Here is a 27,859-nt window from a genome sequence, read left to right on the forward strand (position 1 = left end):
GAGCATAATTTTGAAACGAAATAAAAGCATTCACATTACTTCACTCGCATCACGTGGATATTGAGTGAATACTGTACATCATACAGAAAGCAATAGACTGGCCCAAAATAAAGGCAGGAGATACTGAAGCTTTGAATAAGAAAGAGAGAAATATTTTCAATAGAGAAACATTTAAAATTATCACATGAATAGATAAAAAACATGATCTCTGAATATAGCGCACTCCAATCAGAGAGATTATTGTCTATGCATACCAAAGTGTACATAGACTTACTTAGTCTCTTGATCATTGTCAGATTCGGATAGAGCTCTTTGCTACAGGATATCAGAGTCTAGACGAAGAAGGTTTCCACACCATGTCAAGCGTCTTCTCTTTAATATAACTCTGCTCCACCTTTTCTTGTTTGTGTATTAATTACAAATAAAAAGGTTATGAAAAGGTAAAGATTTTAATCTTAGGTTTTCTTATTTTTCTTTTAGGCAACAAACCAAGAGGGATATGGGATTGAAGTAAGACTTTACTGTCAATATTGTGTGTTTGTGCCAAAAGAGTGAGGAATATTGCTAACCAAGAATGGGTAACCAGCAATGAACGGAAAAACGTGGTGGGGCAAGAAGGAATCCCCAATACAACAATCTTTCGGGCCGAATAAAGTCCACATTAGTAGATTTAGGGTGTAATAACTCCATACAGAAAGTACCTACAAGATGAACAAAATGTATTTAAGCAAGAAATTGGCAAATAGATGTTCAATATCAATACTATGGAATTTTTACCTTTCATTCGGAAACCCACGGAAAGATGTACTTGTATGTTCCTTTTGTGTGAATAAAAAAAGAAAAATAACAACTGGTCCATTTTGTGGGTTTAGCGGGTGGGAAAAATTGGAAAGATAACAATGGAAATTGCTGTATTTTATATGCCAGGATATGACGGTACTCGCGTGAAATTGTCCAATTGCCAGATTGGAGAGAAATAGTGGTTACTACTGTACACACCCTGATGAGACCAGTGGCTCAAAGCCTAGAACGTCCAAGCCAACCTCTGTTACCAAGACCAGTTCAATCAGTACAAGCAACTTCTGTTACCAAGACCAGTTCAATCAGTACAAATTTACACTCTTTAATATCAATTAAAAGGGGTAGCAATATTCACAGAACAATCACCCAACCTATTGATTGAAGATTGGACCAGAGATGTGCAGCACATATTAAGTTGTAGCAATTCCTACAGTTTTTGACAATAGTTCGAAATCTTGGAAGAATTGCACAAAAACTGATGTTGAACCTGCAAAGAGAGTGTCAGACACCAGCAAGTGGATTTAAAGAACTGAAAGTACAATTCAAAAATGTGTTCTCTGGTGACCCTTTATTGGATTTTTATCAGAGAATACAAATACAGGGCAAATTCTTATTCATTATAATCTTTATAAGCTGTGCTGCCATATTTAATGAAAATGATTCATTTATAATAATGCAATATTTTTCTTTATATATTGTATAGAATTGGTTGTGCGTGTTGTAAAGTAATTATCTGATAATATAATATTCAATGTAATTAATACAACTCTTTATAATTAGGTTGCTGGTTAAATACTAAGAGTAAAGTGGTACAACTTGAGTACAAAACATAACATGAGCATAATTTTGAAACGAAATAAAAGCATTCACATTACTTTACTCGCATCACGCGGATATGCACGAACAGTTATTGAGTGAATACTGTACATCATACAGAAAGCAATAGACTGGCCCAAAATAAAGGCAGGAGATACTGAAGCTTTGAATAAGAAAGAGAGAAATATTTTCAATAGAGAAACATCAAAAATTATCAGATGAATAGATAAAAAACATGAACTCTGAATATAGCGCACTCCAATCAGAGCGATTATTGTCTATGCATACCAAAGTGTACATAGACTTACTTAGTCTCTTGATCCTTGTCAGATTCGGATAGAGCTCTTCGCTACAGGATATCAGAGTCTAGACGAAGAAGGTTTCCACACCATGTCAAGCCTCTTCTCTTTAATATAACTCTTCTCCACCTTTCCTTGTTTGTGTATTAATTACAAATTAAAAGGTTATGAAAAGGTAAAGATTTTAATCTTTGGTTTTCTTATTTTTCTTTTAGGCAACAAACCAAGAGGGATATGGGATTGAAGTAAGACTTTACTGTCAATATTGTGTCCCAGAATGAAAAAACATGGTGGGGCAAGAAGGAATCCCTTAATACAACAATCTTTTGGGCAGAATAAAGCCAACATTAGTAGATTTAGGGCGTAATAACTCCATACAGAAAGTACCTACCAGGTGAACAAAATGTACCAGCAACAAATGGGCAAATAGATGTTCAATATCAATACTATGGAATTGTTATGACATCCATGCCATCAACCTTTCATTCGGAAACCCATGGAAAGATGTACATGTATGTTCCTTTTGTGTGAAGAAAAAAAAGTAAAATTAGAACCACAGGAAACCCAGAAGTTAAACGAGAATTGACAACTGAATTAATTCATCACAAAATGAGAGCAAACAAATTATAATCTCTACTGAAGGACATTTATGATGTAACAGTGTTTACAGTGTCATTCGACTTCATGCTAAATAAGGCACTTCCGAAATATCCGATCGGTAAGCTTACTATGCAAGGCTTGGCATCATTGCTCATTGACTAGGTTAGCTTACATGACACATAAATTCTTTATCGAGGTTTCCATAACAACTAGCTCATTGTGTGGGTTTAGCGGGTGGGAAAATTGGATAGATAATTAAATTTACAATGGAAAATTTGCTGTATATAATATGACAGGATATGGCGGTACTTGTGAAATTGTCCGACCAAAAAAATCCCCATATTGGAGAGAAATAGTGGTTACTATACTCTCCTTATGAGACCAGTGTCTCAAAGTCTAGAAACTCCAAGTCAACCTCTGTTACCAAGACCAGTTCAATCAGTACAAATTTACACCCTAGCATATCAATTAAAAGGGGTACCAATATTCACAGGACAATCATCTAACCTAATGATTGAGGATTGGACAAGAGATGTGCAGCACATATTAAGTTGTATAGGAACCTACAGTTTTTGACGATAGTTTAAAATCTTGGAGGAACTGAAAAAGAACTAGTTGCTGCATCGTTGTCAAAAACCACATCGAAGCAATATACAGCTAACTGGAAATGCTTAGCTTTACACGGTTTAAAAACACCAAATCACAGCCTGTCGCTACCAGAAAACGGGCATGCCATTATTAGGCAGTACGTTACATATCTTCATACACAAGGGCTTGCGCCAAGTACCATAAGGACATACCTCAGTGCTGTATCATTCATGCACAATATCAATCTATTTGAAGACCCTACAGCATTTTGTTTAAAAATTCATTTATCAGCTCTCAAGAATATTTTAGATTAGTAATTTAGTGCATCGTTTTGTTTAAAAAAATTATTATCTGTATACCAATAACGTAAATTTGACATTATTGGTAATAATAAGCATACTCCAAGTAGGAAAAGAAAGTTTTGTGGTAACAGGTATACAAAATTATCAAATGTTCCTGTTGGATAGCCAGAGGAACTACAGCCTGCGCCATCTTCTGCATCAGCCAAAAAATTGAAGAATGCCTGAAGAATGTGACATATCAACTTAAGAAGGTTTAACAGGATTCTTATTTATAACAATAGAAATCCTAACTGTCCTTATAAACCAATGTTCATCATAGGGATTTACAATTAGACATGGCAACGATATCAAGCGCGGGCTTGCCCAACAGTTAGATGTTCAGTGTAATTCATGCTGTTACAAAGACACATTTTATAACAGTGGAAAGGTTGGCACAACAGGTGTATTTGAAGTGAACATGCGCATTGTTATGGCATTCTGCAACATTTCTAAAGGATTTGAGGCCCTGAAATCATTTTGCGGCATTATGAATATGCCAAAATGTCCTCAAGATCATAATACTACCTTGTGACAAAACTTTTAAGTGCATTTAATTACCAGGCTACTGAAAGCATAAAGGAAGCTGGCAGTGATGTCCGTAAACAAGGAAAACAAAGTGCAATATCTGTAGCTGGTACATGGCAGCGACGTGGCCGGCATCATAACAATTCTATCTATTCTTACTGGCAAGGTTCTTGATGTATATGTAATGTCAAAAAAATGTAAAAGCTGTGAAACATGGGAAAAACGGACAAGAACACAATAAAATACTAACAGTGGGCAGCTAATTACAAATGCCCAGTCAACCATAAGGGTAGCTCCGGATCGATGGAACCTGCTGGCGCCAAAGAGATGTTCCATATGTCAGAATCATTAAATGGACTGCAGTATACAGAATATATTGGAGATGGGGAGTAATTTGGCAGCGGGCAAACAAAACAGTGGAATTGGCCACAAATTGGGCAGTTTGCAACTTCAATGATGGGAGGGGGATATCGATATTAAAAATGTTAACTCCTTGAACATTATCCCTGGCAGTTACACCAACCGATTTGTCACAAAACTGGACAATAAGCGGTCAACTATGGCAAATCGCGCTTCTTCGACGCCAGTCAAAAAGCGTCGAAAGCAACTAAGGGCAATTAAAAAGGGCTTTGCTGACAAAAATGCAGAGAAAGAAGGTGTAACCTACTTAGCTGGTGCATTCTAAACCATTATTCTTAGAAGTTTTCCATACAAATTATTGATAAACTACATTTGCATCTGTATTAGACTACTTTATAAACTAAAACGTGTGATTTCTCAGTTTCATAAATACTATAGCTCCTACTTGTCTGAAATTTGCTGAGTATCTTCCCAGTATATGTATAGAGGGCTAAAATAATTCAAATTGTTCAATTCATTAAGAAATTATTGCTTTATGAATACGTAATTAGGCAGGTCAATTTTATTTTTTTTATTTATAGAAGAATAATTTTGTTCTGTTACATGTGTTTAATTCAATTTAGTTCAGGACCTGTATCTTTAAAAGAGCTTTAAAATGATATATTGTATGACCACTTTCCATTAGCCAATATTTATTTATATTAAAAAAACCAGTATGCAAATTACGGTAATTAATTATGAATATATAATTAGCTAATTTGCATATATTATAATTATTATTGTTCCATTTTACTTGTTCTTTCAATAAATCCAAAAATCTTTGAAAAAAAGTAAAAATTGTGGATTTTTTTTCTCTGTACTGTAATACCTTAACTATCTTTATTGTAATGATAGATGCAATACATGCCAAATGAATGAGAGGAAAAGCAATTGCTCAATTATTTGCTGTCCGTATTTACAGTATCTCTACACATGCTTTTACTAAATAAATGTTATATTTAAACCCGGTTTCCAAAATGAATTTTTAACATGCTGTAAAGACAGAGTTGGATAAAAGTAAACTAATAATTAATGAATGTTTATGAGTTGAATAGAACAATCTTTGATTAAATAGAACATACAATCATTCAACAAAAGAACTATTGTCGCGAGGTGTTTTCCAGATTAATCATACGATCAAAACGAAGAAGTACTGATGAAGAACTCAATCTGTGGCGACTGTAGAATGGACCAGAGACCTGACTTTCTTCAACTTTTAAATGTTGTTGATGTTGAGATACTAAACTAATGCTTTTTAATTGTAGAATTGCACTGTAAACCCTCTGTTGTCAGTGATTCATAAAATTACCTGGTGCAGACAGCCCTGTGTCTGACTGCATGTTATAGTGCTTTCTCGCTGTAGAAAACACCCCAGGTTAGGTCACCATTATCAATTATCTGCACTTTCTTTTTCCAAACATCCAACCAATCATCTACAAACGCTTGGTCAAATTCCTGAAAAAAAATGAAGTAGTATTTCAAGGTCCACCACAAGGTTGGGTCTGAGGTAAGAACATTGATGAATTTATCATGTTAGCAAATTAAAACTTACTTTTAAAAGGCTTTCTTTTTTGTTTACAAAACTGATATTTTCTTTGACAGCACACTCACGAAAAATGTCATGCTTAACCTGAACATCATTATTGACAAAACCAGCATCTTTGATCAGCTATAGAGATAAATAGATAAATGAAATTTATGATATTTGTATAAGTTTGACCACGAAGGTATCGTAGGTGGCATATGTTGGTAGAGCAGACACAAGCATGTGAATTGAGATGCCATCAGAGTGTGACTAAAGCTGCCCTCAAGAGTGTGACTTGAGGTCATGGTGTGTTACTTAGCCACAAGGTGCCAGATAAGGTGGAAGAAAAGTAACCAAAATTGGAAACAAAAACCACCAAGATAGAAGAGCGGCCAAGTTACAATAAAGGAGTTAACTGGGTTGCCTTGTTATTATATCATCTGTTAAAAGGTAAATTAGATACCAATCTTGTTCTTACTTGTCCATATGTGGGTGGTGTTATAAGAAACCAGACATTTGCCCTTTTTTCCATATAAGCTTGCATAAGGTCAGAAAATTGTTCATTCTCAGTTTTACAGTAATCAGTGATCAGCAGTTTTCCACCAGGCTTCAGCCATTTCTAGAAAAAAACATTCACACAATCGATAGATAAAGAAAAGGGTATAAACACATTAAAATACACAAACAGCGAAAATACAGTATACTCTCTTGTTTTGTTTTATATTTAGGCAAATTGCCAAGGATAACTAAAGGCGAATTCATTCACTATCCTTCTTAAAAGTGACAATCCTGTTCACAAGACAAACATACACAAGATGCTCCACATTAACAAAGTCTTATTACAAGTCTCTATGAGTGGAGTTGTAATTTGTCATTAGAAAAAATCTTGACATGACAGGACTTGAATCCATGATACTTGGAATGGTAGCCAAGCCACAACTCCACTCCGCCATTTTTTTAATGTTTGCGCGAAACAAAAGCTTGCATATTCATATTTTCAATTGTATACATACAAGAAATTTCTTGAATAGGTCTTTCTTTCTAACAATGTGAAGAATGACATCTTTGCTATAAATAGCATCAAAATATCCTTCTGGAAATTCTCGTCGTTCAATATCACACACTTCCAACTCAATCTAAAAAATTAGTAAAGCAATAAATATAATTCAATTGTCAGTTATGTGAGAGAACACAGCGAAATGTTACATGGATCAGCATACTCCTTCTGTTTTTTAGTGTACTATTATTATTAAGGTGTTTAGCATACAAACATACACCGTATGTACACAGGGTTACATCCTATTCAAATGAGAAGGCAGTGAGAGTAAAGCTCGACTAATGATACAATCAATATGACACAATTCATTCCTCAATATGATCCTGATCCAGAATTACTCTCTGAAATGTCATACAGAACATTCATTTATTTAAGCCATTCCCATATGCCTAAAAAGATGGCTTTAGGAACACTTGCACCTTCTTCCCTCACCATTTCTGCTGCCAATGCCAATCTGAAGCGTGGTTTCTAGAACTCATAGTGTTTTTATTTTTTATCACAAGAAATATTATTATAAACGAAAATGAAATCTATTTGCAAATTTTTACGGGATTTAATTCAGTAAGTGCAGAAACATTCTGCATGAGAGGCCAATATAGCAGTTTAAGGTAAACATTCTGCATGAGTGGCCTTAATAGCAGTGTAAGGTAAACATTCTGCATGAGTGGCCAATATAGCAGTTTAAGGTAAACATTCTTACATTCAAATCTTGTAGCTTTTCAGTTGCTTCTGCTGCTGCGTTAATCATGTTAGATGATATGTCAACTCCAATCATGTGCGTCTTGTATTTCTAAATAAAGCACAACAAATATTGTGAACAACATTATCAAACAATTATATATGTCATATATATATATATATATATATATATATATATATATATATATATAATAAAGGTCTGTCTACACTATCAAAATTGATGTGTCAAAAAATGTGATGTGCCTATACAGTTGAACCTCTGTAAGCAGTCACCTCCCGTAAGCAGTCACCTCCCGTAAGCAGCCACCTCCCTTAACGGCCTTACCTTTGCAGTTTGTATCAAAGGTCCACCAGCACCACATCCAACGTCCAGTACCCTTTGACCTGGCTGAAGGTTAAGCTTTTTAAGACATTCCTAAAATGAAAAAAAAAAAAACAATGCTGAAACTTGGTGAAAATAAAAGAGTTACATTTTGATGAAAATTAGATGGCAGAAGTCACAAGGCATTCCATAGGTACTAATTGCCAGTGATCATTCAACCATGAGCATAACATAAAACAAAGCTATGTAGAATTAAAAATGAATTTATCCGAAAATTAAAGTATTTAGAATAGCAATAAGTTCAAAATTATTGTAATTAAACAATAATAAAAATAGTTACATGCAAACACAAACAAAAACTAAACTCACTTCTGTTACGTCTGCTCCACCAGTGCTAATAAACCCAGGATCACCCTCACGACTAAAGACTTTATCAAAGATGCGTAAAATCTTTGTGGTGTAAGTTCTGTCGTTAAGAACATCTTGCAAACTGTCAAGACGTCTGTCTAGCTTAGGATCCAATAGAACCTTCTTGAATACGCTGCTGTAGAGCATGTGATTATCCTAAAAATAAACAAGGAGTAATATTATGAGATGCGTGTACACTATTTTTCTCGTTCCTATATTTTTTTCTGCTTTCATAGACTTTATACTTAATAATATATACCCTTCAGAATTGCCTTTGTATAATAAGGCTTAGTAAATATATAAAGTATACTGCAATTTAAACAAACAGTGATGTTTGGCAGTTTATAATACCAACTTGTAATGCCATTTTATATTTATCACAGATGATGGTGATGAAGTTGCAGTATAGAAGTCAAGGTATAAGAATAGTATGTTTATGCTACGAAATAAAAAGTTTGTAGAATGTTGGTCTAGGTGAAATCTACAAGTTTGGAGTAGGTGTCTGGTCTTGATGGTACAGTACACAATTTTATGTCGGTGATGTATTTCACAAAATAGCTTGTGAGATCAGCCAAATTTAATTTCATCATGCAAATCAAATAACAATGGGTGTTTTTCAAGGAAGACTAGAGAGATAATGATTTTGTCAGGTAGTAAGAATAACTTATAATATCAATAAATTTAACTCACCTCATATTTTTCTATTGTTCGTGATGCCACAAAAACAAATCCAAAAGACTTTACTGATGGTGTTGATTTAAGAACTTTGTCAACACTGTAGGTAGTTGGCTCAGGTTGATTCTCTAAAGCTAAAATGCAAATAGTTATTACAATTTAGATTTAGTTTCAATTGTAATCCCACCACACACACTTTTATTAAGTGATTAAAATTAATGATAAACTTTATTTCAGCAATAAAAACTCAGAAAGAAGAAAGTGACATAAACATATAGGAGATCAAATACAAATATATTCCCAATTAAGTCAATTAAGTGGAATCTAATAAGAAGTGAAAATAATTGAAAAAAACTCCACAGTACAGTTAGTATATTCAGGGTTTACAACTCCCTGGTATATTGATGTACATCTCTAAGATGTGACCAAATAGCAAATTAAATTAATTTTATCGGATTACGAATATGAATACTAATATTTCACTGAATACTATGTTGAATAGTCACATTAAATGTTAGAAACAATAAATCAGGAATTGTATGACAATTGTTCTCAAACTATATACTGTACTTTGTTTTGTGTGGTTTAATAAACAACAGTTTGCATTATGATCCATTTTTCAAGTTTATTATATGCGCCCTTATATAGATTTTACTCCAAATCTGTCATCTTTTTTTTCATTAGGGGCCTTCCATATCTACAGTATCACAAATGTAAATCCATTGTACAAAGAAAAGGTATGAAAAGTACAATAATTGGGTCAATAGGGGAAGATTTAATAATAATTATAGTATTATGCTGTTTAATGGTAAATGCTAGTACACCACAATATATCTATCTATAAATAATAGCACTAAGCCAAAATGTGTTCCTCTATCTCCTCCTAAACCGCACGTCCGATACCAGGACCGTTCGAGCTGGGGCACATTTTAATTCCCTTTTATCAATTAGTCTCTATTAGAACGGAAAATCCTCGGCCGTTTCCCCGCTAGCAAAATCAATTCAGCATGCAATATACAATTAACAATTAAAAAAAGTGTCACTCATGCAATTGGCGACCATGCTGTACTGAATTATTTTGAACATAAATCCTGAACAGGATGGAGGTATACCGTAGTTCCCCGGGTATAATCCCACCCCCCTTGTACGTGAAATTTGCCCGAATTTGGGAGGTGGGACTATACCCGGGGATTTCCCGCTGCATGAACTGAAAATGATATTTCTTCTAGCTACGATTTAGGCTATCTAAAAGCTATATTCCGATGTAGGCCTAGCAATTAGACGGCCAGGCCATCTAGGCCTAGGCGGCCTAATTGGTCTTACCTGTGCTATGCCTACCGTATAGATTTTCCCCGAGATTTCTACTTAAAAAATACCCTAAAATGTGATCTAGGCCTAGCTTCCTAAATCGACATGAACTCGATCGATACATGTTCACTCACACGCTCGAGCTCTCTGTGTAAATCGCATGTTGTTGCATGTGACACAAACTCTACTGTGCACAAGCTGGTCGGTATAGAGGGCGGTGTTTTTTTTTACGGTAATCAAGCATGCACAGTAGTGTAAACAACAAGAAAGAATGTACACGACGGCGAAAGGATGTACAGAACGTGACGATCGGGGCCTTAAGGTTGTATTCAACTTAACAATGTTTGATGAGTTTTAAGTCAGCCAAATTCAGAGAAATCACTATTTTTTTGGTGAGAAATTGACGTCGGCCTAGCTAGCTACAGTAAGCCTAGGCCCACCTCTGGCCTAAAGTAAAATTATACACTGGGACTTTGCCCGGGGATATGCTTGCGTGTGAAGGTAATCGTAAAGTCGGGGGTGGGATTATACCCGAGGTGGGATTATACCCGAGGAACTACGGTAGTAATCTCATGCCCAATTATTTATTAAAAAATACAAGATAATACCTATCAATCTATAGTAAGTACAATATTTATAAGTTTGAATAGTAAACAGACAGGCCGAGCAACAACTGGTGCTCACCAGGGTTTGGCAAGGGCGTATCCCCACACTTCGGTTTAGCTTTTTTCCTCGGTTTCTACTTTATGATCAGCGCTTAGAAAGGTTTCACAACCTACAGCGCTTTATTAATTCGTGATACTATAATGTAAATACTCTGCGTACTATTTGTTGGACTCTCACAATGACGCGCCATATACACTATCCATTTCAATGCACTTAATTTATCATGGTGCCCGTCCATTGGACGTCTACCTGCTAGTATCTAGTATTGATATTGAATAGGGCTACGTACATTCATCAATTTGAGCACATTTGGTTACAAGCATAACATAGCCATCAGGAAGAAGACAAGACAAACACACTGAAGCAAACTCAGCATCAATTACTCCATTATAGAGAACAAGCGAACAGCTACATGAAACAAAGCAACAATTAGTACAGGTTTGTGTCAAATTATAACATTAATACAGAGAAAATGCAGTGACAAGACATGGAACAAATTAGTATTTAAGGAATGTGTCAAAAGTTAAATAGATATTCCAGAGAACAGGTGAACAGCTACATGAATAAAAAAAAACAAATAGTATTTAAGGATTTGTGTCAAGGTCAAATTATAAACTACATAGAGCAGTAAAGGTATGTGTCAAAGGTTAAATTAAAGAAATAAAAAACTGTATGAAACAAAAAAGTTAAGGTACTTAAAATTATCAATTACAGAAAGATGATACACATTCATGTATTTAAATAAATCATGGATTTATAAACATGTAACTTTTTCTTTTATAATATATACCTTAGGTTATTTATGTCTTCTGTCTTTATACACTCCACTTCACAGTGCTGAATACTGTCTATAGCAGTAGTCGATGATTTGCCATTGTCAAGTACTAGCAATTTGTCAGCTCTATTACTAACCGTGCTTAAAAGATCTCTAAAAAAAGTTTAATTGTTTATTGGTCAGCTACAAGATAAGCCTACTTTACTATAGAATTAATAAGGTCATTAATTAACAGAAAATAATGACCAGAGAAAATATGAATATGAGTTAGTGTTTACAGACCGACCGAAATTGCTGAAAGTGATTTTAAAAACATTTTTAAAAACATTAATATTTGCCTCCAATATATCCAATGTCAAAATAAAGAAAGAATATGAATATGAATTGAGAAAAATGTAACCATCGACTTGAGGATGTGTGTTATCTTAAAGACCATATGTCAATTGTTTTTCTAGCCAGTACTAACTACCTATTATTTTTTAAGCTTTATTCAGTTTATTGCAATTATTCAGCAAGCTTCTTTTTTTAAACAAACGCCGCTCGACATTTTAAAATGAATCATTGTTTTTTCTTCAGATATTTTTATGATTAATAAAAAGATGTGGTTTAATCACAAAAGTACATACAAATCAAAGATAGTTCTTTAATTATGATTCACATGCCCATTTAAAAATGGTCAATTTTGAACTTTAATGTGCTGTGTGTGTGTGACCTCAACATGTTGGCATGCAACTGAATACCCTCTAGAGACAACGTGACTTCACGAAAATTCTTCCCAGTCTGTTGATTCGCGTCAACCAATCAAAGGGCGAGAATCCAAAATCGTTAACCGTGAGCCCTAATAGACTCTCTTTTCCCAGACGTATTTGGGTTCAGCAGCTGGGATCTATAAATTATAGTCGAGTTTACAAAGTCATAAAACTGTCAGCCTTAGATACTATAACTGCTGCTTGCTTTAGCTTATGAATGAGTAGTCCTCATGGGACGTAGCTGGCTAGAGCTGCAGCATGAAAAATGTTATTATGAACTTGAACTTGAAGTGAAGATAGGCCTAACTAGGCTTAAGAGGTAAACACTTACTTGTTAATTCCATCAATACAAACAATTAAAGCACTGCCACCCACGAAGTCTCCCGGCAGAAGTGAAATCAAATTTTTAGGGCTCTGTCAAAAAAAACAAAAAACATTTTTTTTAAATATGACAACACTTCATTTAAATTAAAATTATACACAAAAGCAATCAAATTGATTCCCTTCTAAAAAGTGTCCCTGAACTACTACCACTACTACTACCAGGTCTAGGCACAGTCGTCTAGGCTAGGTCAGTTAGGCTAGGCCTAGCATTGCCCTTGGGCCTTAAGTTAGCCTTTTGAGGGCAGGAATGACTCTCTCTGGGCCACTCACATCACTCACTAATAATAACACTAACAGTACCACGCCCCACCCACCTCGTGTAGGTACGTTTGGCGGCCGCCCGTTTGGCTATTACGAGTTACTTATATAGGCCTAGGACAAGTACCAAAGTTGTAAAGCCTAAAGCATTATCAAACCAAATACAATAATAACTGACCATTTTAGGTGCTACACAAGACATGTTAATTCAGAATTTAGTAGACTATAAAGACTAAACTTTTGCTACACCGTCCGTCGTCTCCACTTCGTGTACTTTTTTGTTTGTTTGTTGTTAAAATGTTAATCCTAAAGTTGGTGGCGCTGTTCCTAAATACATTCTAAGTTTTTAGTAGCGTGCTTAGTCGCTTGCAACGCGACTCTATAATATCTCCATGTCGGTCGGTCGTTATTTTCACAGTGGATATTAATACTTGGAGGCAAATATAAATGTTTTAACACATTTTTTTAACATTAATTTTTGTTAACACTTTAAGCAATTTCGGTCGATAGGCAAAACACTAAATGTCGGTAAACACTTACAAATTTGCGCACACGATTGCAGCCATGTATATGGCCTTGTTTCTAAATCCTTCTTCTGATAGGAAAAAAACAATTACGTCACATTAACAAACCATCCTGCCATAAACAGACAAAAATGGAAACAAATTGTGGAAAGCATAATGTTGGAAGACGGAAAACATTAAGAAGGAGAAAAAGATAATGAATAATTATTAGTCTATAAAACTACATTCTTATTACAAATTAAAATAAATATCAATTAAACCCAGCCCCCCCAAAAAATAACATTTCTCTGTTAACAACAACTGGTAATAAGAAAGAGTGGAGTAGACAACAGATGCAGAAAACTAAAGACTTTATTACTATTATCATTAATAATTATAACTCTTTTTTAATAGCAGTATATGTATTTCATTAAGGAGGGAAAAGATATGAAATTAGTCCCGACATAGATAAACAAATGTATGGGACTAGGTTACATTTAAAAAGATTTATAAAACTCGTAGATATTGTTCTTCTTTTTTCTGCCTTTTGACTGGTTCAATGGTTAGTTTCGTCATTTTTAAACATTAATGCGAATAGTAGGTCTATTATACCCTATTGATGATTTTATGCAATTTGCTTGTACATTCTATTCGTTATTAACTATTTTCTCTTGTTGAATAAATTCAGCTACTAGGCCTATAAAACATTTATACACACCTAAAACTGTAACTAATTTAAACAGTAAACATTCTCTAATCTGCATTAAAATATTTACACACCTACAAACGCTGAGAATCTGTAGATTATTGCCATAGTGATTATCATACAACTATCGATCGGTTAAGATACTGTATTCAAGCACATTGTACGGTGTAACTGCACGAAGTATTCGTTCTGCTAATAACCGTTTTGATTCCCAAATATTTTTTGGATTTGCTCGTTCATCGAATTGATTTTTCCAAGTTCGGTTGGAAATTTGTCTTCCAGAATATTCCATATGTATTCGGCTGCAAGAGCATGCGCATTCTGTAAACATAAAATATTTTTAACATTAATGAATGACTTTCAAATTAAGAACAATGTAATGGACGTATAAACTAGTCCACGAAAGGCAGCGCAATATAAGTGAACTATGATAAAAGGAACCGTCATAAAATAGTGTAATGAAAAATGTAGTTCATTACAAAATAAATCAGCAGTTTGTGTGAATCGGTCAGACTTAATACCAATTCGTGTTTTGAACACGATATTATATTATCCGATCGATTAAAACTATGAACACACCTGATTTGGGTGAAATCCATCCACCGGTTCGATAAGTTGCCAAGCTTCTCCTCCTTGCTTTTCCCATGTGTTGACAACTGGCATAAAAACACATTATAAACGGGTTAGAAAAAATGTAAGTGTACTAAAAATGGAATGGAATCAGGATGCATTCTTATGTGTTCTAAACTAAGATTTTTTAATTTATTACTATCATTACAATAGTATGAATGCATACTAAACAATTCAATGTACAGTAGATGGAAATTATAAAAGATTTCTCATTATCGAAGTCTGTTAAACCATATTCCCGTTTCAATTGTAATTTTATCTCCTTTTCCTTTCATGTTAAAGCTGTTGGTTGTCGTACTCGTAATTCCAAATGTAATCTTCTTTATGTGCCGTATTGTCGTGTTAATGTTACCAAGAATGGATTTATTTCACGTATTTGTCTTCTTTTTAATAATTGTGTTGTTAAAGATAATTCTATTGATCTCTTTTTTGACCGTTATAATTGTTTTTGTAATAAAATTAGTAAAATTGTATAAATTTGTATTGTTAGATTTTAAGATTTATATATATTTTTATATGGTATAGTTTATTCCATTCTGTAAGGGGCGGGTTTCCCGCTCTTGAATGAGTTTGAATAAAATAAAATAAAATAAATAAAATATTCAATTGACTATAGTTAAACCTAGTCTATACTGGCAAACTCTGGAAAAACTTTCCTGCCCAACACACATTTGCAAACTAATGTTTCCTAGAAGAACAAATTGATGTAATTTGGAACTTACTAGCATTAAAGTCGAAATCCGTATATTCTACTTTAAAATTGTGAAACGTTTGGCTTTGTGATGCTTCCTTCAGTGCCTCACTAAGTTGTTTTGCTCTCTGAAACATAGAAGTTTTATTCAATGAGAATGTATAGATACATATTAATATACAAGATACAAGTTAAGTTAAAGAAAGTAAGTAAGAATCATGTCAAAATGATTTCATTTTTAAAATAAATATATATTTTATTTAAAAATCTAAGAAGCTTTTAAGGCAGTCATTGTAAAAACAGTGCTTGTATGATTTCACCAAAAACCCGAAAACAAAATGCAGTTTTTGCAGTAACTGCAGTAGAAGTAAAACTATCTCTAAAAATGGTTCTTTAACTTTTTCTAATTAATTTCTTCGTTATCACGCTTACCTGTGAAGTATAATTTCTAAGGGTTTCATTGGTGGTCATCCAGCCGTTGCATGGTGATACTTGTAGACAAGAGAGAAATTCGTAAACATCTTTGTAACGGATGTCGCTGTTGAGTTGACCGATTGGATGAAACCTATCTGCCAATGTATTGTACAGTATTCGTCCGTCTACCATTCCCGTCATAAGAACTACACTGCCATTTGGAAGTACCTTATCCTGTAACAACATGGAAAGTTATTGGCTAAAGATGTTATGTGTGTTTGATTCTCAGGACGCAACACAAGTAATGTGACCAATCACAAGCAATGAATTATCCGAACTGTCGCTCTGTCATTGGTCAACTCGATTGCGTTGCGCTTACGTCCTTTACGTCCTGAAACTGTTGATTTGAATATTTTGTATAGACACGGTTTTACTGCAATGGCCAATCGAAAAGTACTTACTAAATACTTCAACGTCGATATTGCACTCGCTTTCATATCGGCTGGTTTTGTCATGTGATCAACAGTGTCCGGATGCCTATAACATAATAAATGGATATTTCAATCATGTAACTAAATGATAGATTCCATATAATCATACAAAATTGAAACTACTAAACTATCAAGTATTATTACTGGTTAATATAAATCAGATGGTTGTTATGCATAGATAAATCAAAATTAGTCACATGAACTCACCCGTTGCATACGTCATTTCCGATTAACGAATAAATCACAATTAATGGATTGTCTGCCTTTGGATCACGTGCAAGACTAATAACAAAAAGTAAAAAGATAAATTTCTTATGGACATTTGTCGCATCTACGTTGGTTTTAATTACCCTTTCCGTTCTCTCCACAAAACATAGAAAATGTATGTAGGCTATGTATTAAATGTTAGTGTTATTTTGATTATGTGGCGTCCCGTACATGACTTACCTATATTGGATTGATCTGTTCATTGAAATAGTATCTGCTCCTGTAGATTGAAATATAATCAATGATTCTGTTTGATTGTAATGTACTTAGCATTAAAAATTATTCTAAAAATAATTCTTCAGTTTAAAAATGTATATAATTAATTCCCAAAAGTAAGTCGTCCTTACCATTAACACCGATGTTCTGAAAATCTCTGTGATTGCATAAGTTTCGTTGCCGCATTCGTAGATACAACGAGTCTGTTGGACCTCTGTTGTAGAGATAACGGGTAATTAATTGATGCATGTTACCAAAGGGTTGGGATTTTAAAGCACCATCCTAAACCCTTAAATTCTTCTCTTCTCTATTTCTTCTAAATCATCAACATTAGGAATGGAACTCTTCAATGCAAATAGCATGTATACAGTGTATCACAATGTTTACTGTGTATCACAATGTTTACTTACTCAATAATATTCCATGCCGATGTATTCAGATGCCCTTTGAAAAATAAAAAATATTACAAAATTCTTTAACAATGTTCAAGCAAAATTTATTCCATTTTCCGCAACAAATAAAATTATAATTATATTCCCTTTTCTGAAAAAAAAAAGTTAATAATAAAATGAAATACTGTCCTCACCGGTTGAGTAGGAAACTTGTGGCCAATCAAATTCATTCTCTATTACCATAGGGGCATGATCGAAAATACTCTGCAAATAAAAACGAGCTAGTTATCATACGTATTTTCTTTGGTGTAGAGTCTGGAAGCATTTTAAAGCTTATAAGTCCCTTGTTACTTATCCAATATCTTTTTAGGACACATACTTTGAAGGGTGATTTTCCAGTGTATTTCGATTGCTGACTTATAATAATACTACGTCATTATAATACATTTATTAAATGTATCCAGGTAAAGCATTACTTTGATCAACTATATAATACATCTGTGTTCATCCCGTTGGCTATAATGCATTCCTGTTTATGTATCCAGATCATTGAGCGTTGTACGATTATCAAACGCGTTGTGAAAGTTCATTGTTTTCTAAATAAGTAATTAGTATAGTATAATAAGTATAGTAATTTTGTCTAATTTTGTATAAAATATATGGCATTGCAGGTATACTTATACAAAATACAGGCCAACTGTACCTTAGTTACTTCCGTCGGTGTTAGCCACTTTGGTGGGATGTGAAAGTGTGCAGCAGCCGAGTCGCCTAGTATTGCCAAGCCCATTGGTCTGGAATCTTTGCAAAACAATTGTTCGTAGGACTTTCCAGATTTCGGATCAACGCCCTATAGAAAACATATTTTTTAATAGTGGTTTTTAGCGTTTATTTAATTAAATGCATATGTAATTGATTCCACTTTTTCTTTCCAAAAAGGAAAATTACAGAAAAATGAAACAAAACCAATAAGCGCAATCCAATAATAATATAAATTGAATTTTATTTACAAAGAAAGATGCAGTATTTTAAAAACACTAAAATGAGAATGCAAAACCTTGAACAAAAGAAATAAAAAGCGGAAAACTAAGAGGAAATTTTTTTTTTTTTCAGAGCAATCGTACCATGATTCCATTACAATTTGAGTCTTCAACTATATCATCATCAATGGGTCTGAAAGTAAACAATAAATACAAAATTAAACTGAACTTACTTTAGTATCTTAATTTATGGTTAACATTTCTAAAGTTATACGATTTCGACCAAAGGAACGAAATTCAAAGACTACTGGATGCCCAGAGACGGTAACAATATGAAACCCTATATGTAGGACCGTAAAATGGAGAAGAACAAAAGAAATAACTAGAACAAATATTAGGAGGAAGAAGTTTTATCAAGTTTTACCGAAATACTACGGTACAGTATTCTTTTGGTAGGATGGACATCAAACCCATGATTACATCATAATTAGTAACTGTATTGAGAATCTCACCTTCGTCCGGGATAGAAGTCACTTCTAGCATCGTTACAATCTCTGCCACGCCAATGTGATCCACGTAGCGTCTGGAATGAGGATAGACTTGCAAATAAACAACTGCTTTTTATACAATATTATGGACATCTTAGGCCGTGTAAAGAACAATTAAAGTAGTCTAATAGTATTTGAGTTCTAATTTTAAGATTCCGCCTCCTTCTTTTCTGCATGCAAAACATTATGTTAGAAGTGGAGAGCCAAGGAGGGTCAAGAAGAAAGAGGAATACCACGGAATATGACCAACTTCGACTGTATTCAAATAAGTCATTTGTATGCAACAACCTAATTTGAATAAATATATCTGTGATTGTTTTCACTACATTTTCTGTGTAAATCCACGTTCCAGAAAAAGGTATATATCATAAGATGCCAACCTCAATTACTCCAAGTCAGTACTATCTCGGAGAAGACGGTTGTGCTTCTTGTGTATTTGTTTCACCTGTACCCCTTGAAAGAGGTATTAGTCGTTGCTAGTTCACCTTTGAAGTAAATACCACTTGAAATCCGTTCTTCCTTTTGCTAATATAATTTATAAACTCGTCATTCTTTTTAAACACATTACCTTTAGGTCACTGAATTTGTCGTTGTCAATGTCCTCCACTGGCAGATAATTGTCTATTTGTCTGTATAAGGCCAAGAAAGAAGTAAGCATCATATTAATAATTAGAAAACAATGCCTACTGTATTTGCATAAAATGTTAAGACACAATATTTTTTTATTCAAAGACATTACTTACGAATATATATCTTGGCACAATGCCTTTAAAACAGGAAGAGAATCGCATATATTATCTCGTAGCTTTTTAACCTGCGAAGTAGAAAAATAAATTTTTTTTTTTTAAAGTTGCATAACAATTTAGGAGTTTTTATTGGTAAATATATTAGTTCTGTTTACCAGGTAATTAACAAACTCTGTCATTTATCCTGTAACTTAAATTCCTTCAATCACTCACCGCAAAAACTATTTTAAGAAAAACAAGATAAAGCTTTTTTTCATGGTAATAATAAAATCTTTAATAAAAAAAATAGCCGTATACAGTACTACTCACACAATCAAAAGTTAGCAATAATTATTTGTATTTTTACCGTATGTGCACTGACTTTCTCCTTCCATTGATCATGTCGGCCAAGACTCTTATCAATGCTGTATGGTGTCTTTGGATATAAATGACATTCTTTCTGCCCTGGATCGGTTTTGCAGATTCCGAGGGCGTGACAAGCCACGTCGCCATCGACGTCTTTTTCAAAACTGTAAAATGCACAACGAAACATCAATAGCTATTGGCTATACGCCGTCGCGATGACTACAAAACCACCATTATCTTTGCACATAAATAATCCACTTACATTTTTATCAACGTCGGTGTTGCTATTGCTACAACAATTCGACAAGGGTTGTCAAAACTTTCTGAAAAAAAAGGTACAGCAGTCTACAATAAAACAATATTGTTTACACTGTTCATAGCGATAGCATATTATTTCTGATAGGTTTGGAGAGGGAGGTACAGACTGTGTAACACAGTAGATATGAACAATAAGTATAAGCTTTTTAAAAACCAACAAAGCATAACAAACACTATTTTATAATTTTATATTCATATTATATTCATTCACATTTTTATTTGAAACAGTCCAGGAAAAAATTCATACATTTACAGTAAGTTAAATGATAACTTAATTTTATTTTGATTTTGAACAAAAAAAACAAGCAAAGGGAACAAGCTATCCGTTTAAACGTGAAGCGGTTACATAATAAAAATAATAACTTTATTTAAAAACGGATGCAACACTTGGATCAACAGATTGGTGTTTTCACATCTCCAACTGTATTTATTTAACGGTAAATAAATATTTTTACTAGAAAGCTGTATTTCTTAATTGATTAACAAACTTACTTGGAAGTAAATCGCAAAGTTTTAATAACGAATCGACAACCGTCTCATTCTGGATCTGGGCCAACTGCTCTCCGAGAGATACCAACAAAGTACAAGCTATGAAATGGAAATTGTAAAGCGTGGTTCCCACTAGCGACGCAACACAAGGACGTAACGCAACGCAAGTGAATTGACCAATCACAAGCGATGGCTTATTCGCTTGTGATTGCTAAAGCTTGGTTCCCACTAGAACGTAACGCAAGGACGTAAACTCAACGCAAGCGAATTGACCAATCACAAACGATGGCTTATTCGCTTGTGATTGCTAACTGTCTATAACTTCGCTTGTCATTGGTTAAAACGCTTGCGTTGCGTTTACGTCCTTGCGTTACGTTCTAGTGGGAACCAAGCTTGACTGTCTATAACTTCGCTTGTCATTGGTTAAAACGCTTGCGTTGCGTTTACGTCCTTGCGGTACGTTCTAGTGGGAACCAAGCTTCAAAGTGTAAGTAATAATCTAAACTATAAGCCTACTCGACACAAATAATATCACGAAAGAGTATCATTACTATGTAATTTACTCTTCTCCTACCAAGCAGTTTCCAACACCCTATTATTCACCAGGAGGTATTTCCTTCTTGAAATTAAATCATCAAGATGGCAGTACGGAAAACATATATGATGTTTCCGGGTTAATGAAATTATTAGCGAGTCTATAAAGATATAAGAAAAACAAAGGGTATACCCCATCTGAATGTACACGTCATGCATAAAATATATTTGTTATAAATGATTTCCAACAAATTAAGTTACTTGTTTCATTATTTAGATAGATCATTTAGAAAAATATTCATCTTAAGTCTTTTCTTTTTAACAAGGAACCTAGTAAAAGTATTGTTAGGCGTTCTGTTCTTGGTAGGTTGCCATATACAAGTCAATTAATAAATACATTTTCTTTTCGTATTAGATAAAAAATAAATTAAATTAAATTAGTCGCTTTAATATTGACGTCGAGTTTGGAGTTGTATATTCGTTTTTTAACATATCCTTATTTTTACAGCAACATTTTTCGCAGAACAACCTATAGCTGAATTATTGTATGGTTTTACTGTTGTGTTGCCCTAAATCTGCTATCAGAACTCCAATGTAACGACCTATGCACTTATCTAGTTAGTCTTGATGAATTGACCCTATAGATTAAGGTAAGGGCATAAGTTAGAATACACTTACCTGCACAGTCTGTACCACCATTTACCCCACGTGTTTGTGCATGAGGAACGAATATCACAAAAATAAAGACGCAGAGTGTGAACATGAGTTGTTTCGTAGGAGACATCACATTGAACTATTCACGGCGGCGGGAGAGCTAACGATTGCAACGTGACTATTACAGTAGAGAAACTTTAATTGATTTATATATAACTTATCTGTAATGCTGTCATTTGACGTAGTTATACAAACAATCGTAATCAAAAAAGTTTATATATACTTCCTTATCGCTCCTGCTCTACAGTGTCTTTGTCATGTGTTAGACCATGACAATATTTATATAGTATTCTACAATAGCCTCTTTACGTTGCAGCTTATTGATACTACTACTACTGCTACACATCAATTGCTGTTTCTTTGTCAGTAATGTAATAATTATACTTTCAAATAATAGAAAGTGAAACCCGGAAATGTTGATGTAGGCCTACATATCGTAAACTACAAAATGTACACAATAATAATGTACAATACATGTACTTTCTATTGATAGTTTTAACTAATTAAAATTAAAATTTGTTATATATGTTATGCTTGATTGCCTGTGGATGTCTTTGTTTATATGAATGTATATGCATGAGTAAAGTAGGGTTTGTAGTACACCGTGTGAAGAAGTTTTAGTTGGCGTGTTAAGGGAACCAATCCTTCAAATTGTGATAACATTCTGAAACTTGGCACAGTTATTCATTAGGGTATCAAAAACATCGAATTTGGCCAGGAAAAGCAGCCATTTTGGATTTCAAATATGTATGCATGTTCAATTACCTTTTTAAAATAAATGTTAAATTAACTTTAGCAAGGTGCAACAATAATTACCTTTGACTTGATTAATTAAAGCATGATTCAAAGATAAACAATACAACATAAAGTTTTGTTATGCTAATTACAAAAATGAATGACACTAGGTCTATTCCATCAGCATGCTCTTGTTCGATAATATTTTAGATATTTCCTCATCTTCTTACAAGTTAATGTCTGTCTACCAGACGCAGATCCAGTGCCTGGTCGGGAGCCAAAATTATCTGTGATACTGCATCTACTTCCTTGTCAATTACCACTTGAAAGTTCCTTATTATCTACCAAAATCGAAACACATTATTAGTGATAACATATTATTAGTTTCATAAAGTCAACAGTAGAAGATCGTCTCCCAATGTGCTATTAAATCTGTGTATGCTCTGCACTGCTGACCGCCATAGCCCGCATTTTTTTTAGTTTCAATTTCAGCTTGAGGACAATAATAGATTACCTTTTTTATCTAATTGTACGTTTATTTCTTCTTCACATATTAGATATTATTGTGTATGGGAAAATTGAGAAGTAAGACAAAAAATTGACGAACACAAAAAAAAGAGAAGAAAAACGAAGCTGGCGGATCTACATGAAAATTTAGCGGGACTACTAACTTGCTTAGGTAGTCCTACTTCCTTCAAACAAACTTGCTTAAATTCCTCCCCAATTAAGTATATGCAAACATATGCATACTAAGAAAGATAATGTAAGAGGATAACTGAAACCATAATCCTAGATTTAACAGCAATTTGTATTTACTAATAATTATTATTAGAGAGGGCTATTACATTTACCATTGGTAATAATGTGTGCATTTTTTGTTCAGCCATCCGACGACCTAATGATAAAAAAAAATGTGTAAAACTTGTCATTTTAAATGTAAATTATTTATTCTAGAACCGTACGATCTTTCTTTCAACCTGTATGAGTTTATTCTAAATACAGTTTGAGAATACATATACGCACATTTATTATTATGACATTTTTTGTAAAATGTTTGAATATACAGTTTTATCAAAAGGCAGGCCCAGTACCATATTTATGCCGACCACGATGTTATAAAACTAAGCTATATCTCCTCTGGTAGGTTGAATATCTGACCAGACATCGTTGTTTTCTCTGCCGTACTTTTCAACTCTTAATTTTTTTTAATTGTTTTCTTTTCTTTTTTTTTAAATAATACTTTATAAAGTTCAGTTTTTAATTATGGATTGGTCAGTAATCAATAACTTTGTAACATAAACATTGATAATTTTCCATTAAAAAAAATAGGAGAAAAATTTGTGTCCAACGGCTTATTATAATTTACTCTTTAACGTCGGTTCGCTACTTCCCTCTATTGTTGAAATTACTTTCTGTACGATGTATTGAAAATTATACTTACCGATACAACTTCGAACACCAAATCCAAATGGTAGCATCAAGAAATGATTCAAACTCTCGCCTTTCACTCGATTAAGCCATCTTTCAGGTTTGAAGATCAATGGATCTTCAAAATATTCTGGATCACGGGACACTGAATACATATTCAACAAAATGGTCATCTAGAACATAAATATAATATGTGATGTGCCTATATATGGACATAATGATGTCGTACCACTACCATATCCAGGCATATCACTACCATATTTGGGCACATCACACTTTTTGTCAAATTAATCTCATACCGTAGTGTAGACACTTTAGTGGTGTTATTTTAATTATTTACTTATTCTGATAAATCAACTTCAATACCTGGCACTGTATTCTAGATATTTTCCCCTCATTTTTTTAAAAACGGTAATGGCTTAAAATCCCTTCCCCTCCTTTTGGTGGTGAATTGGGCAGTAGGCCTACACCAGTGTCCCTTACTCCATATATGATGTTTTGCATTTTCACAATGGCCAACGGCTTAATGTCTTATCCAGAGTGACGATGGAGTGGTATTCGAAACCTATGATATTCCACGATTAAGCGTATGCCTACAGCACAGTGACTACCACCAATTTAGCCGAATGCGCTCTTCACATTGTTTCATCGTCACATTTCAACAACCTGGACTTACCCCAGCTGGTATTATGTATCCATTGAGGTTCATATCTTCCGTTACATTTCTGGATAGTAGAGGTTGTATTGGATATAGCCTGTCAATTTAAAATAACACGGTCAATTTAAGCGAATGCAGTAAAATAAATTACCAAATTGACAACACAATAAAACCGACAGTTCATGTAGGCATTGAGATAATGAAATTGAAAATAGACAATAGTGTTGTGTGATGTCATAATATCTACTGATCAATCGTAAATTAAGATGAATACATATATTTACAAATTCAATTATGGCCTCATAGTTGTAATTCACTGGTAAAGATGCATGTCTTGATAAACAGTTTCTTTAACTGTATCTTTCAAATTCCATACATTTCAACTTATTTTGTCAAAAACGTATTACTTAAAAAATGGAGAAAGGAAATTAACCTCTGTGTTTCCTGCATGACAGCTTTTAGATAGCTCATCTGATTGTAGTGTTCCTTTGTTGGCGTGATACCTTCTGGAAGAACTCGTGTTACTTCTTCGTATAAGCGTTCCTGGCAATCTGGATTCTTTGCGAGGCAGTATAGTGTCCATAAAGTTGTAATAGAAGTCTGAAATAACATGTTATTATTTCTTAGTCTTAATAATTTTACCTTATGCAAGATGCAATTTGTTTTGAATCTACAAGAACTAATGCAGGCCTATACTTAACCTTAACTCACCGTATCTACTGCAGCCGAAAGAAGTTCGGTCATATTTCCGTATATTTCTTCCTCACTCAGCTTATTCTGTGCAACAAGGTAGGCCAAGTAACTGTCATCATCAACTTGTTCGTTGGAATTGTTAGCAGCCTTCTCGGCCAGCTCTTTTAATTTATTGTCTACGAGTTATCGGCCTTTTAAGAAACATAAATCATTGTGTAAATATCATAATTGTTACTGGTATTATAATTATTGAATTAATCATTTGAAAAATATCGACATGAAATATAAGTCCAGCGTTAAAAAGTAAAAAAATACTTACAAACTCTGAAGATCAAATTCCAAGAATCGTTGTGTAACTTAAAAGATTTTGTTTTAAGCAACTTTTGAATATAAAGGCTTAAACATGAGATCAGTAGACGCCTCCAGTACGTTTTTAAAAGCATATAAAAACTCATCAATTTCGTTATGAATCGTTGGTGAGTTTCTTTCTAAAACACCAATGCGTTTGTCGAAACAAACCATACATGCAGCTGAAAGTAAAGAATTTTTTACCCATCATAATTTGTTATTATAACATAGAAAAGAAAATTCATTAAGCCTACAGTATTTAGCTTTATAGTATTTTCATTATACTAATGGGACTATTCCAATTATGCGAATTACATACTTTTACTGAAAATTTTGCCGTAGGCCTAAAGGTTTATGATATCTTAAGAGTGGTTTCCACTAAATACGCGGATGCAACACAAGCCAGTGTTCACCGTGTGATAAGCGAAAGTTCAAATATGCTATCGCTTGTGTTTAATCAAATCACTTACGTTGTGCTTACGTCATTGCGTTGCGTCTCTAATGGGAAACAACAATTAGATGTGGTACTACATATTCACTGCAACACATGGTAAAAAATGAAGTCTATATTTTGTCGGTCAGTCCATTAATGACTTACGTACATTCAAATGCCCATCTAAACAGCTCTTCTTCGAGATTCGGTACAATGTCCTTATTTGGACCTTCTTTCGGACGTAATGATTTTAGCCTCTCAAATACATCCGTCGACACACCATGCATACTATTTAGAAAGAGTGATATTTCTTGAGGTTGAAGTAAACGTCTACTCATAGCAGAGCGACTTCTGTGCCATTGTTCACCGCTCCTAGATAAAAATAATGCATACTAATGTAATCATTTGTTGACCTAACGATAATTGGTTCCAATTAATCAATGTTTGTTTGTAATTATTTTAATGTTGTACACGAAGGATAACCAACTAAGTGACAAAATAAATTAAATGAAACCTAAGGAAAAGTCGGCCGCGGTTGAGTTGAGATGCACGTTTTGGCAGGATAATTCGCCAATTCGATAATTCGACACAAGATTCTCATATTTTTGGGATCCTGCCTTCGTCCCTTTTCTAAATTATCTCACTATTGTTTTTGTTACTTTTTGTCTTTTGGACGTAAATAAATGTTTTTGAATTGAGTTGAGTTGAAAAAAAAGAGCGCTCATTTTAAACAAATACAAATCCGACTTTAATGTAAGTGTACGTTCTACCAGCTTAAATTATATGTTAAAAATACAGTTGGTTGATGTAAATAAATGTATCTACTTACTGCAGTATGATGCCGAGTGGTTCATTGTTCGTTCTTCTATGTTCTAGCCAATATGGAAAGGGCATTCTCACGGGATACATCTTTTCTTGTCTAAAAAAGTCCTGTATGAGTTTCGGATCACTTAACACAATCATATCAAATGTTAACAGGCTGTTTCTGTACATCTTTCCGTACTTTGTAGCGTATTCACCAGTCAATTCATGATTTTTTAATAAATCTGAGCGTAACGTCAGCCAAGTTGATAATAATTTGTTGATCATTAAAGGAGCTCCTTGTATACCCACTATTGGCACATCATCGAGAGACTTTAAATTCTCGTTCAGATGTTTTGACGGTGGATTAGAAGTTGCAGACTCTGTGTATCGTCGTGAAATTGGTAAAGTTGCAGGCCTATACTTGCACAATATCGTTGAAATGACTTTAGAAACTCTGGCTAAAGCTGGCATTGTTCAAGAGGTAAGTCGTGCTTTTTTGATTGCAATTATGAAACTCATAACAATTACCGTCACAAAAAATCAATGATTTATCTGTAGCCATAATATCAACAATAAAGTGTAGA

The 27,859-nt window shown here is 33.8% G+C and overlaps 3 protein-coding genes across 3 annotated transcripts; all 3 read right to left on the reverse strand.

Annotated features, from left to right (window-relative positions):
* Positions 1–5,117: 5,117 nt before the first annotated feature.
* LOC140057659 (phosphoethanolamine N-methyltransferase-like) lies at positions 5,118–12,240 on the reverse strand. The gene is made up of 11 exons (XM_072103378.1): positions 12,212–12,240; positions 11,820–11,957; positions 11,319–11,437; positions 9,071–9,189; positions 8,342–8,536; positions 7,976–8,065; positions 7,652–7,741; positions 6,908–7,030; positions 6,373–6,513; positions 5,922–6,038; positions 5,118–5,824 (listed from the first exon to the last, which is right to left on the reverse strand). The coding sequence occupies exons 1-11, from the start codon at positions 12,238–12,240 to the stop codon at positions 5,711–5,713; spliced, it is 1,275 nt and encodes a 424-aa protein (XP_071959479.1). The 3' UTR covers positions 5,118–5,710.
* Positions 12,241–14,083: 1,843 nt separating this feature from the next.
* On the reverse strand, positions 14,084–22,491 carry LOC140056375 (acyloxyacyl hydrolase-like). The gene is made up of 19 exons (XM_072101733.1): positions 22,141–22,491; positions 20,932–21,027; positions 20,384–20,444; positions 20,123–20,285; positions 19,774–19,844; positions 19,599–19,659; positions 18,995–19,065; positions 18,627–18,675; positions 18,209–18,352; positions 17,700–17,769; positions 17,524–17,557; positions 17,245–17,327; positions 17,078–17,117; positions 16,838–16,912; positions 16,601–16,676; positions 16,158–16,373; positions 15,757–15,853; positions 14,984–15,060; positions 14,084–14,725 (listed from the first exon to the last, which is right to left on the reverse strand). Exons 1-19 carry the CDS (start codon positions 22,244–22,246, stop codon positions 14,597–14,599), a joined length of 1,719 nt encoding a protein of 572 aa, XP_071957834.1. The 5' UTR covers positions 22,247–22,491; the 3' UTR covers positions 14,084–14,596.
* Positions 22,492–23,144: 653 nt separating this feature from the next.
* Positions 23,145–27,746, reverse strand: LOC140057660 (sterol 26-hydroxylase, mitochondrial-like). The gene is made up of 9 exons (XM_072103380.1): positions 27,301–27,746; positions 26,641–26,843; positions 25,709–25,866; positions 25,431–25,597; positions 25,016–25,094; positions 24,353–24,512; positions 23,763–23,806; positions 23,583–23,660; positions 23,145–23,252 (listed from the first exon to the last, which is right to left on the reverse strand). The coding sequence occupies exons 1-9, from the start codon at positions 27,744–27,746 to the stop codon at positions 23,145–23,147; spliced, it is 1,443 nt and encodes a 480-aa protein (XP_071959481.1).
* Between the last annotated feature and the right edge of the window lie 113 nt (positions 27,747–27,859).

The sequence above is a fragment of the Antedon mediterranea genome, chromosome 8 (assembly GCF_964355755.1).
Source record: "Antedon mediterranea chromosome 8, ecAntMedi1.1, whole genome shotgun sequence".
Taxonomy (NCBI): Eukaryota; Metazoa; Echinodermata; class Crinoidea; order Comatulida; family Antedonidae; genus Antedon; species Antedon mediterranea.

Coding starts and splice junctions, on each gene's coding strand:
- LOC140057660 (XM_072103380.1), bottom strand. CDS start 27,746: ATGCCAGCTTTAGCCAGAGTTTCTAAAGTCATTTCAACGATATTGTGC. Junction 23,661..23,762: donor TGCACACATTATTACCAATG/GTAAATGTAATA, acceptor TATCTTTCTTAG/TATGCATATGTTTGCATATA. Junction 23,253..23,582: donor AAGTAGGACTACCTAAGCAA/GTTAGTAGTCCC, acceptor CGATTTTGGTAG/ATAATAAGGAACTTTCAAGT.
- LOC140057659 (XM_072103378.1), bottom strand. CDS start 12,240: ATGGTCTTTAAGATAACACACATCCTCAA. Junction 11,438..11,819: donor GAAGACATAAATAACCTAAG/GTATATATTATA, acceptor TGTTTCATGTAG/CTGTTCGCTTGTTCTCTATA. Junction 8,537..9,070: donor GAACAATAGAAAAATATGAG/GTGAGTTAAATT, acceptor GTTTATTTTTAG/GATAATCACATGCTCTACAG.
- LOC140056375 (XM_072101733.1), bottom strand. CDS start 22,246: ATGTCTCCTACGAAACAACTCATGTTCACACTCTGCGTCTTTATTTTT. Junction 16,374..16,600: donor TATCGACGTTGAAGTATTTA/GTAAGTACTTTT, acceptor ATGTTGTTACAG/GATAAGGTACTTCCAAATGG. Junction 15,061..15,756: donor GGATTTCGACTTTAATGCTA/GTAAGTTCCAAA, acceptor TTTTTATGCCAG/TTGTCAACACATGGGAAAAG.